Source organism: Phalaenopsis equestris, unplaced genomic scaffold (genome assembly GCF_001263595.1).
Source record: "Phalaenopsis equestris unplaced genomic scaffold, ASM126359v1 Scaffold198051, whole genome shotgun sequence".
NCBI lineage: Eukaryota > Viridiplantae > Streptophyta > Magnoliopsida > Asparagales > Orchidaceae > Phalaenopsis > Phalaenopsis equestris.
Genome location: NW_018217990.1, coordinates 10,382 through 22,607, shown reverse-complemented (window position 1 = coordinate 22,607; position 12,226 = coordinate 10,382). Strand labels below are relative to the sequence as shown.

The 12,226-nt window shown below is 29.9% G+C and overlaps 1 protein-coding gene across 2 annotated transcripts; it reads right to left on the bottom strand.

The window, feature by feature from the left end:
- Positions 1-1,134: 1,134 nt before the first annotated feature.
- Positions 1,135-11,264, bottom strand: LOC110035540. 2 transcript variants are annotated; one of them, XM_020739782.1, is made up of 3 exons: positions 11,181-11,264; positions 10,838-10,957; positions 1,135-1,337 (listed from the first exon to the last, which is right to left on the bottom strand). In XM_020739782.1, exons 1-3 carry the CDS (start codon positions 11,199-11,201, stop codon positions 1,221-1,223), a joined length of 258 nt encoding a protein of 85 aa, XP_020595441.1. In that variant the 5' UTR covers positions 11,202-11,264; the 3' UTR covers positions 1,135-1,220. The 2 variants fall into 2 exon arrangements, with proteins under 2 accessions (XP_020595441.1, XP_020595442.1); XM_020739783.1 differs by having other exon boundaries at positions 1,135-1,334.
- Between the last annotated feature and the right edge of the window lie 962 nt (positions 11,265-12,226).

Below are 12,226 nucleotides of genomic sequence, written 5' to 3'. Positions count from 1 at the left end.
ATATATATATATGTTCGTGGACTTATACTATATATATATGCTTGTTACAGAATTATCTTCTAAATAAAAAATGTCTTCTTGTTTGCCACTTCCATTTGTAGGATTGAGGTCCAAGTAATCACTTTATTCTAGTTTTGATTTTTGGGAATTCCCCCTTCCTGACTTCACGCTTTATTCCAGCGGCCCCGTGATTCGTGCTTTAGTTCAACAAGAACAAGTGAAAAACTTTTCATTTTTTTTAGGTGTTCTAAGCGGTTTTATTGGCTAAGAAAAAAACTTAAATAGACCCACTTTTTAAAAGAAACTCTATACTTAAATTTTAATGATAGCTCCAGTGAACATTACGTATGCTGGATGGATTGGTTTTCAAAGTAGTTCGATATCCAAAAACCGAACAAATCAAAATTCTTAAAAAAAAAATTGGAATCAAAATTTAATTCAATTTAACAAAGTTGATTATAATTTATAAGCAAACTGAAATCTAATTATTAATTAGAGTTTATTATAAATCACTATAAGAAAATTATATATATATATATATATATATTAATATAATTTCATGAATCCTATGTTGAATTTTAAATTTTTTATTTTTGAATTTATTTAATTAAATAAAAAATTAAAATCGAATGAACCAAAAATAAAAAAAATAAGGTCTTAAAAACCCAAAATTAAAACACATTATTGAAATCTAATCGGAAAAACCAATTTTTTTTTATTCAGTTCAATTTCAATTCAGTTTGTTCTAATAATGCACACCCCTAGCTCTAATCACAGATGTAAGAAGAAAAACAATGTGCCCGAGGCGGCATTTTCCACTGAAATAGGAGGAAATATTACGTGCATGTTCGTGATATTGTGGAGGTATTGTGATGGTATTATAGTGAACACCGCAACAACATCAAATCCGCACATACCCTGTCTGCACGAATATTTCTTCGTTCAAAAATGACAAATAAAATAAAAATTATACTACAAAGAACGAACCACCAGCAACCACAGAACCTACAGAAATACAAATTCTACATAATATTTATTAATTGATTTACTTTAAGAAATCGGGTTGTATAAAATCCAAGGGTATGTATCCAAATACACGAGCGTCCTCCATGTAATTTCATAAATATAAAAAAATATATATATGTTTGATAAATAATTTGCAGCAATAAATTATTTCTTACAAGGCAAAAAGGGAGTAACTGGGGCAGAGCACAAATCTGCTACCACCTACGCAAACTGAGATACGCAACCAATTGCCCGAGTGTTCCATCAATAGCTTTGTTCCAAAAAATAGCAAGATCAGGTGTGATGTTCTTCCCCGATGGGTTTTGCTTCTGCTGCAAGTTGTTCAATAAGGACTTTTAAGAATATATTATGCAGATAAACTATGTGCTGATCCAGTGCGACATGTGATGTTCTTTCATATCACAATCTAAAATGCCACGATTTAAACTTCTAAAAAGTGAAATAAATCTTTTTATGAATTTTAAGTTTTGGAGTTAGATATGTAAAGTGGTATGTATGTAAATCTTCTTTTTATAAATTTATATTATGCCTATTCATCTAATTTGGACATTTTACACTTTAATGTATATGCCCAAATCATCTATAGTCTATTTTCAATTATCTTCCCTTGAATGAATTACACTCCATTTACTCTTCAAATCTGATCATTTCTTGATTTATCATTCAGAATTCTACCATTTGATAACCCATGATCATAATATCAAATTGCTCGTGTGATGCAATATCACCAAACCATGTGGCACACAAGCTTACCACTATAAAAATGACCAAAAATATTAATGAAACATTGCATGCACTTAATGGAATCTCAGTTTAATTATGTTCAATTCAATAATTTCTCTTTTACTTTATTGATTTATGTTATTATAATAGGCACGCGAAAAAATTGAAAATAATCTATATGTGAAGACAAATTATGATCAATTTGCATAGAATTTTAGCCAGCTTGCATAAGAATCATGCACTCTTCACCCAGTAACAACCTCTTCGGTAAAATATACAATTGAATCAAAGCTAAAGCCGGTCATGAAAGTGAGAAATTGATGATTTCTCTCCATAAAGATTTGAAGTGGACAAGAAATAGTCTCCCAAAAAAAAAAAATCAATGTGGGAATATAAATATAAAAAGAATAAATGCTTTTTCATACAATTATGTGAACTTTAATGCTTATGATTTCTTATGTACTCATGCGACCTTTAATATTTTTTATGAATGTTTGCATTTTTCATGTTGTTAAACCTACAAATAGCCATGAAATTCTAGGATATAAGATACCATTTTTGAATGTACAAGAGACGCTACTCTTCTCAACTTAACAGAGTGACTGGTTTATCCATCTCTTCCCTTTTTGTGTTAATTATCAAGTTACTATTCTACTTGTGCTACTTGTATTTTTTGTGTTAGTTGTCCTACATCAAAGATGTAGCATCATTCATCAATTAGAAGCATAGAAAAGGTTGCAGACTAAGTGAAAATCAAGTGATTAAAAGTTTCAACCAGCACTAGGCCTTAAAAAGGGTGCTGCTTGCATTAGTGGAAATCGACTAAAAAATTCATGTGCATTATTTATTTAGTTTTATTGCATAACTTCTATTATTCTAAAATTGAGTTCTCTTGTAAGTGTTTTTGCAAATCAAAAAATATTTCTTGCAATCCCATGAGTTGTCTTAATTTTAACCTCAAAAGTGTAAGCTAGTAGCCACAAAACTACCAAAATTTTGAAGATGAGTGAATCTTAGTAAGTTCTGTTCTACATTCAAAATGTTTTATACAGTGTAACATATAAATTAAACAAAATCTAAATCTCTTTTAAATTAACAAATCTAATAATCCGTTTGCTAAACATTCTTTTTTCATAATCTCTTAGAAAACATTTTTAAATCCACAAAATAATAAAACAAATATTACATAGCATATCAAAAGAAGCAAAATCTTCAATATATTAAGAAGATGAAATTGAAGAGTTGTATAATGACTATTTGCCATTTGATAGTGACATGAATCTGAATGATGAAAGTCAATTAGGTGTTATATTATTCTTGAATGAGAAATAATTTAGGCTATGGATTGAAAAACGAAAATATTTGCTATGCTTGTTTGGATAAATGACGAAAAAATATAGGTTGGCCAATGATATGAGTAGTGTCATAAATGAATTTCCTCTCATACTTCAAGGAAAATCTCAAACCTGAATTTCATCCAGAGCCCTCTCAAGTTAGTTGATCAAACCACACTTCTCATTTCACAGAAATTACACACGTAATTCTGGGCAGATCATATGGTTATATGACATGAATGTCAAATTATAGCAGGGACAGCAATAGTTTAAATTCAATAACAAGATAATTAAATCGTTTACAACCAAACACTCCAACATAAACATTAGCATTCAACAAAAACTATTTTTCAAAAAAATGATCTTTAGTTGCTACTCAATAGCTCTTCTACTAAAAGCATTCTATATAGTCTAATTTTAAAAATCGGAAGAATTTTCGATACTTCTTCATTTCAAATCCTTTCCTTCAACTAAAGAAAGCTTCCCCGAGTTTAAAGGTTGCATTTTCCCGCATTGAATCCAATCTCTTAGCTGAATTGCTATCATAGCTCCTAATGAACTGCCTTCCTTCAGGCAAATCCAAGATGCAATAAATTTTACACCAAGATCCATTGCCTAATTTTCAACACAAAATAATAAATCCTATAGAACTTAATGAGCTTAAAAAGCAAATAGATGAATTGTTTGGAAAATATTCCTAAGAGTAAGTCTAAGTCCATGTTTTGTCCTTGCTAGACTGACTCCAAAAGAAAAAAAATGGCTTGTAGAATGTGTAACAAAATTATAAATTACAAGTGTTGTATTACTAGACTAGATCATATGTAGATTGTGTTTCTTGATACATTTTACTATGATAAATCTTAAAAATGATTACCACTAAATAAGGTTTAGACTAATCGATGAGTGAAAGATTGCTTTCAATATCCTTGAAGTTAGTGATGCCTTTTGTCCTTTCCAATGCGCCTAGCAATTTCTAATATTGATGAATACTATCCTGAAGCCTTTTAGTGATAGATTTATTGTTGCATACTTTAATTAGATATATGTATTTAACTTCGATCAACATCAATATTTGCATCAATTTTGATTGATCTTTAACAATTTGAGAAGATAAATATTATAAAATTTTTTAAAAATATTGTTTAAGAATCATAAATTTCTGTTCCAATATTTTGTTCTCTTTTCCACCAATATTTAGGCCCCAAAACTAAACTACTATTAACTAGTCGACCCATTTATTTCACTGAGGTTAAAAGCTCCCAGAGTCATCACTCGCCATAAAATGTTAATAAAATGTTTGAATTCTAATAGTACTCATTGCTCCTATAGTTAATATTCTAAAAAAAAATTATTTTTAGAATGTTTCGAGTACAAAACACTTTCAGACAAATTATAGTTTAAAAATTTGTTAATATCAAAATTGCTTGCTTCCTAAAAGTTGCCATCCATGATGCATCTTAAGTTGGAATAAGTGGATCTCTAACTCAAAAAAAAAAAAAAATCATCCAGTAGTGCATTTTTTTAGTAATAAACTGAACGAAATAGGATAAAAGTATTTCAACAAAGGCAAAAAAAATAGGTACACTCATTTAATCATATTGGCACAAGAAAGAATATTTATAATAAATTTTAAACATCGATCATTATAATATAAAAATTCTCAAATAAATCTCATCAACGGGCTACAATATGGGTAGAATTCTTGCAAGGTTATTCTTTTGTAATCATTCAAACATGCGATACATTGTCTATAGTATTTTTAATCAATTTTTTTTCCTCAAAATATTATTTCTAGATTTGAAAAACTATATAAAAATTATAATTCTTACTCTAGTTTTTATTTATTTTCTCATGCATTCAAATCAAACATTTTTCCATGGGAAATTCTTTATTGTAACTAATGAATATCTATTTAGAGGTACTATGTATTTCTACAACTTTTCTGTAGGATTCCATCCTCTTAAAGCCATATATTGGGAGGGAAATATTAGTCAATTTAAAAAAAAAAAAGATAGTTTGAGTGAACATAAAACTTATAGGGCCTCCATTGAGAAAAATGTTGAACAAATAAACTTTAAAAATATGTATTAGAAGAATAATTCATAATATCTCAAAGGATTAAATTACCAATAAACACTAGAGATGTAATTGAGCCAAGACAATTTTAAGTCAAGCATAATCCGATGGATTGAACTGTTGCTTAAATTCAAGCCTAAGCTCGACTCAATCAAGTTCATTATAAGCTCAAGCACAACTTGAGAGCTCAATCTTAGTTAATAGCATAAATAAATAAAAAAATTAATGACATGCAAGTAGATCATCACATAGCTCTATTGATTATAGTAGTCATCCCTCTGACATACTAACTTTCCTGAGATATCTCATTTTTTAGCAGTCCCAAATAATCTTTCACGATGTATCCTCTCCACAAAGGCTAAATATTAGAAACATGAAAAACAAAATGGATCTATAACTTTCTTGCAATATCCTATCCACAGTGCCTCCCTATTAATTTGAATAGCTTATTCATTTTAATCATCTAAATCACATGTCAAATAAAATAGCCATTGCTAATCTATAACCCCCGCATAAAGTCTGGTCACTAACAAAGAACTAACCTAGACCATTCTTTTACCTTAAAGGAAAGAAATGAACAAAGAAAAACTATTAAAAATACAATAAAGAGCTAATCAACATATATGTCAATAACTATGAAACCAATGAAGCTAGTTTCTGGAAAAAGCTTATTAATTTCCCATCAGGAATAGTGAACATAAAGTACTAAGAAAGTGCGGGATAAAGCCTCTAACAAAAGTAACATGTAGGAGGCAATTTTAAAAGCTCGATGACAAAAAGAATCCTCAGTTTAGAAAGGTCCTATTCTCTAAAACCTAAGAGGATAAATTCCAATAGTTTAAAACCTTACTTGAAGGCTCTAGTATCTATTAACTTCCTCAAGTGGTTCAATTATATGAAACATATCCATCTACTTATATTCCTAGAGGGGATCATATTATCTTTAAGTTTTAGGGAAAATTAAACTACATATCAAATATCAAATAAATTCATGATTTAGGGAATGAAGTAATACAACTATAGTGATGTTATCAAGTTAATATTGCATGAACTTAAGCCATTATGGAACTATTAGAGAACCAAAAATAAAACTTTCCAAAGTCGCCCCCTTGTGATTTTTGACATTTGGTTGATATTAACTTTAGTGATAGCAAAACCATCACAATAGAAAAGGCAAAAAGAAAATGGAGTACGAAGCTACGTGATTTGAAGAATCAAATCGCAAAGTTAGCTAGTGATTGACTTGAACATGTTGGATCAAGATGGGGATCAAAGAGAAACTTGGTAAAAAGAAAGCCCCTCGTTTTATCCCGTGAGAAGGGACAATGGTAAATATATGATGTTGAAATTCATCCCTTCCTCTATAAAAGATTGTAATAAACTTGGAGAGAAAAAAATCTTATTTTGCAAAGTATATTCCAATGCTATTATGATTAGTACTAATTTAATTCTCATTCAACATGCTAAAAGTCATCTTTGATGTTATTTTTCTTTCAAAATTAGAGTTGTACATGATCAAGACATGCATCGACAAGGACATAACATCAGCAAGTTATTTTAAGTTCAGTTTTATTCAAGTTAGATATTAAAGCATCTTGAAATTCTGGACATTACATTCACTCATTGTTGATACAACTCTTGCGCATCTCTAATTTCCTCCTATATATCATCAAGTCTACTTTTTGCCAACTTCATCCCTCTTCATCCCTCCACTTTCATATAGTCTCCATATTGCATTTGATGAATTTTTTTGTGTGACTGATCCCTTTGTATGAGTCTATCATATACATTCTCAAATAATGCATTCACTTTTGCAAATTTTTTTTTGGCTAACCTTCATCAAGGGGTTGGACAGTAAGAAAAAAACAAAGCAATGTGAAAAATATTTAACATATTAGCTTTAAAAGAACTTCTATACAATGAATGAAGGTGATTTTATAATTATTTGTTTCGCCATGAAAGCTTTTCTCACATAAATTTATAAATATCAGCAAGGGCTTATGAACCTATCAAAATTCGTAAGAAACTTGAATCAAATGCTTATTATCTAGATTAACCATCAAATATGCATAGTAATAAAGTTTTCATTATAAGAGTTTAGTTCCCTACGAAAGATCTTTGTAGCCTCAAGCCTCATAATAGCATCGTTCAAGCTGAGCTTTGCCTCAAGCCTCATAATAGCATCGTTCAAGCTGAGCATGATACTCAAGTTCAAGAACCCTCTCCTCCAATCTTTTTTAATGTGATGTCATATCAAAGGAAGTCCTTACAAATGCCTTTGCTTAGCACAAAGTCCTTATTAGACTAAAAAGATCAACCTACTTCTGAACATATATGGTCGACCACTGAAGAGCCAAAGAGGTTAGTTCTTGATCTGGTGGATAAGTAATTGGTTTTAAGCCTTTACAGTAATTTTGAGTCCAAAAGAATTGATGCAACATCAACGACTCTGAAGAAATATATGCTCTAATTTTAAATAAATGATGGAACATTGCTTTGGTTATATTCATTTTTAATATTTTATCTTTCATTAATGAATGTTATTTTAAGAAAATATGAAAAAAAAAAAGGAAAATAAAAGTATGTATATGAAAACAAATTATCATTGCAATAAATGGGAATTTACCAAGCTTGCATAGAAATCATGAACTCTTGCTTGGTCAGTTTATTATAGATAAAATGGACATTTACAGCAAATTAAGGCCAGCCATGGAGTACAAAAGGATGATGTAGCTTTTTCTTTAAGATTTAAACTGAAAATGTTTCTCTATGAAAAGTCTTAATATGGGGATATGAGAGATAAAGAAGCTAAATATTTCATTTCATATAACTATCTGAATTTTCATGATTATACATTTTCATGAACATATGTGAGCATTAATATTCCTACGGCTATCAACATATTCATGTTGTAAAACCTATAAATAGCCATAAAATTATAGAATATAAGGAACCATATTCTGGCATACACAACTTGATGTAAGACACCACATAAATGTAAAACACATTGTGTTGGTCAAACTCAAACCTTTGGGTGCATGTTGGAAGTTGAATTCATTGAATTCAATGAAAGAGAGACCATAATTATTCTAGGGAAAGTCATTCGTTAGTACTGGCATGAGATCTAAATGTCTTTCATGTGTAAAGTTTTTCCTTTTTCCATTTTCTTCCAAGAAATAATGTGTTTGGTTTTTATATATATTCTAACTTTTAATCTGATGTAATTTGGCTTTTGAGTTCTAGTATGAACTCCAATCAAATAATTTTTTATTTACAAATTCTCATTAATCATCATTGGTTTAAGCATCCGTTACATTATTATTCAATGTGACTTTTTTAGAGTTTTTTTAATTTAAAGATGAATTCTTATTTTAATATGTTTTCTTTGGAACTATAAATCCCAGATTATATTTTGTGTAATCATTCTCCATTTCATCATTTAGTTGCGTAGGAAACCCTATAGACTTTACCAGGTATCACATCAAATTGGTATCCAAGCTAAAAATTATATCATGCAGACTATATAAGTAGTACATAACACATGGATCGAGCAAAACTAACAGCATAATACAATTTAAAGAAAATCATATATATTATAATTCTAGACAAGTACAATGATACTATCTTGAAGTTTAAGCATATATTTCTTCATTCAAAAAAAGATAACATTTAAACTTCTCAAATTGAATTGATGATTTGGAAGAGGTTTAGACCGTCTACAATATGTTTTATTTGCAAAGAGTTGAAGTCGCTAAAACAGTAGTAAAAACATACTTAGTCACTATGGCAAAGTATTGTTCATAAATCTACCATAGTTAACATGAAACTTAAACTTAAAAAGTAATATTTGTCATTCAGTGAATAAAAAATATCAGCTCTAGAATCAATTTAGATATTGTAAATAAAATGATTATGATATGTCTGAGTATTATATAAGGTTTATAAGTCTTATAATTAGTACTATTTGTCATTAGATTATTATGTTATTATATGTTTCACTAAAAACATTAAATAAAAAATTAAGGAATTAAGTTGCAGTTTATAATTAAATTGCAAGAGGCTTGATACATAACCTAACTTTAGACATTAATATTACAACCAATTTCATATTAAGACTTGCAACTATGTTTAGTCCTATAAAACTCAATAACATCACTTTTAAAGATTATTGAAAATACATCAAAATAAGAATCATATATGATTGAATCTAATTTTATTAAATAAACTAAAATTCATGTATATTAATTCGTGAATATCTTAGCTTAGAAAATAATTTATAATTTCAATATGAAAAAAAAACCAAATGTTGAATATGAATCTGCACCTAAAACAAAGCACGTTCCTGAACCAAAATCAATATTTGATCAAAAGTTAGAATTTGAGTCTAGAATAAAATTGAGTAAGAGATCATCTTTGAACATGAACTTCTTATAGGGATCATAGATAGTCTTCTTCAATTCTCCATTTAAGAAAGTTGACCAAGTATATATATGCTTAGGATCCATGTTAAACTGTACAAAAAAGGCAATAACACATATAAATGTATGTCATACAATTGGAGAAAATTTTTCAGCAAAGCCTACACTAGTGTAATCCCTCTTGTTACCAACTTAGCATTGAACCTCGGACTACCACTCCATAAATTTTATCCTTTTTATACAACCATTTTGAGGTAGGCAAGCTTCTTATTGCTTGGCTTCATGGCTTGTTTGCCAACTCCCATGTGTTATTCTTCATAATGAATATCATCTTTCCATTTTTAACATGTTGCCATTTATTTCTTGTTGTAATTTCCATGGCTTTCTTCTAGGAATTTGGTTCATCACCTAATGAAAACCAACCAAAAATGCATATGAAAAGATATTTGTTTGTTTATACCGTTGTGGTTCTTGAATTGTATGCCCTATCCCTTGCCAAATCAAACGTTCTTCAAAGCAAGTCATCAATGGTCTGTTGTCTGAGCTCTTCAGATTGTCTTAGTTGATTCTTAGTCAATGCTTTAAGAAATTCCAAGATTCCTTCAATGCTCAACCTCAAGTTGCACTTTCTTCTTTGCATCAAGAGTCATGTTTAAAAAAATAGTTGTTAGAACTAAATTTATCATCACTTGTTCATTAAATATAACAACCGTACTGAACAAACACAGTTTATATGTCCTTTTACAGTTGACGTTTGCCAATGTTTAACATTTTTCCTTCTCTTCATCAGATATATTAAGGTGGAGGTACACACTGATTTATTTGAGGCAGTGTTTGGCTGCAACCTGGTTTTACGTTAAATAGGATTTATCAAATTCAATAAATCTAGATTTATCAAACCCTGTGCGATGGAGATAGAGCTTACGAGCAACGACTACGGAGTAAATCCCTTAAATAAGCCCCGCAATCGGATTTAGTAAATACAAATTTACGTCATGAAAGATGCCGGACGCCAGAAACAAAGACGGAACCAAGAGAATGTTTTATTTAACAGAGTATTGGAATTAATTTTCATTCTTTTCGGTGTTTGGCTTTTGGCTGGATTTACCTTAAATCCATGCCTAAATCCTATTAAAACTATGCTACCAAACACCCCCTAAAGTTAGAAATCTAAATCTTTAGCAGAGGCAGATGATGGAGGCATGTAATAAATTACTGCCAAATAAATCAAATAAAGATAAAACTCACATCAATTTTTACCTCGAATTTTTTAATTTGATCAGATTTATCATCAGCAATGGAACCATGTATCCCTCTCCTTTGCTCAAAGACGATTGTTCCCACACATGCAGAGCCCAGAGCCGCACCGAGAATGCGTTCCTGCATCATAAACACTGTTTTTCATGAGACTGTGCTGAGAAAGGTTTATTGTCTTCTTTTACCTACAAAGTACATGAACCTTCGTCACAAGAAAACAAATTAATAGAAATGAGACAATAAAAGGATTATCTCTCTGCATCGAGTTCAAACAGAAATTGAAACTTCAAATGGAACAACAGAAAAAGGCAAGGTAATACATATAAATCGGTTAATTAGTAATGACCTGCGCTAAAATGCTGATCATGGTGACGACGACGACTCGCCTTTCTCCCTCTTTAGGTTTTCAGTTTTAGAACTTCGGGAGTTTGGGGCTGCATCCAGTATTTAATTTAAATAGGATTTAAATCCTGTAAGTCTGAATTTATAAAATTAAAAATAGTTAAATTCAGAAAAATATTTAGTTCGATTAAAATTTAATTCAATTAGATTTTTTTATGTATTTGACAATTAAATATTTTTATGTCTTATTTTCCACAATTCACAATTAGTGTTTATTACGCATTAAAAAGCTCATGCCACAAATAAATTGTTAAGTTGATAACTTAAGATTTGTTTAGGGTAGCTGCAACTGTTTGAAGAAGTAATTGTGAAGTTGCTCTAACAAAAGTTATTCAAAAGGTTGTTGTAGCTATTATAAAGTTTTTTTTCTTTAAAAAAAAGTCATACTACAACTTTCAAGCAATCACCGTAAGTAGCCTGATCTGGTGTCAAAACACAGTTTTTAGGTGCATATGTTTTAAAAAACAGGTAAACCCTAACTTTGTCAAACAGAAAAAGTATTTCTCCACCCAAAAATCACACAAAACAGGACACTTCTCGTTCATACCACGAACCTCCACCAACCTCTAAATTGATTCACCCTTAAGCTTCCCCAGATCAAACAAATAAGTATCCCACCAAAACCCCCAAAATAGACATTTAATGATTTAATTAAATGCCAAAAATTAAAAAAAATCATAACTTTGCTTGGAAAAATTATAAATATAAAATTAAAATACCCTCATGCAAATACCCCCGTGTTTGGTGAACAGAGGAGAATAATGTGGACCAAAATAAAAATTATTTGATGAGTCTCTGATTTTAATTCATTAAATAGTTTGTGAGGTATTTTAGTTTATTTTGATTAAATATTTTCCACCATGGTTTGAAACTTTGAGGGTGCATTTCTCATGATAGAAAAAACTGTGGTGCGGCACCACACCGCCGCCCCAAATGCACCCTGAAATGCACACACACACACACACAGATATATATATATATATATATATA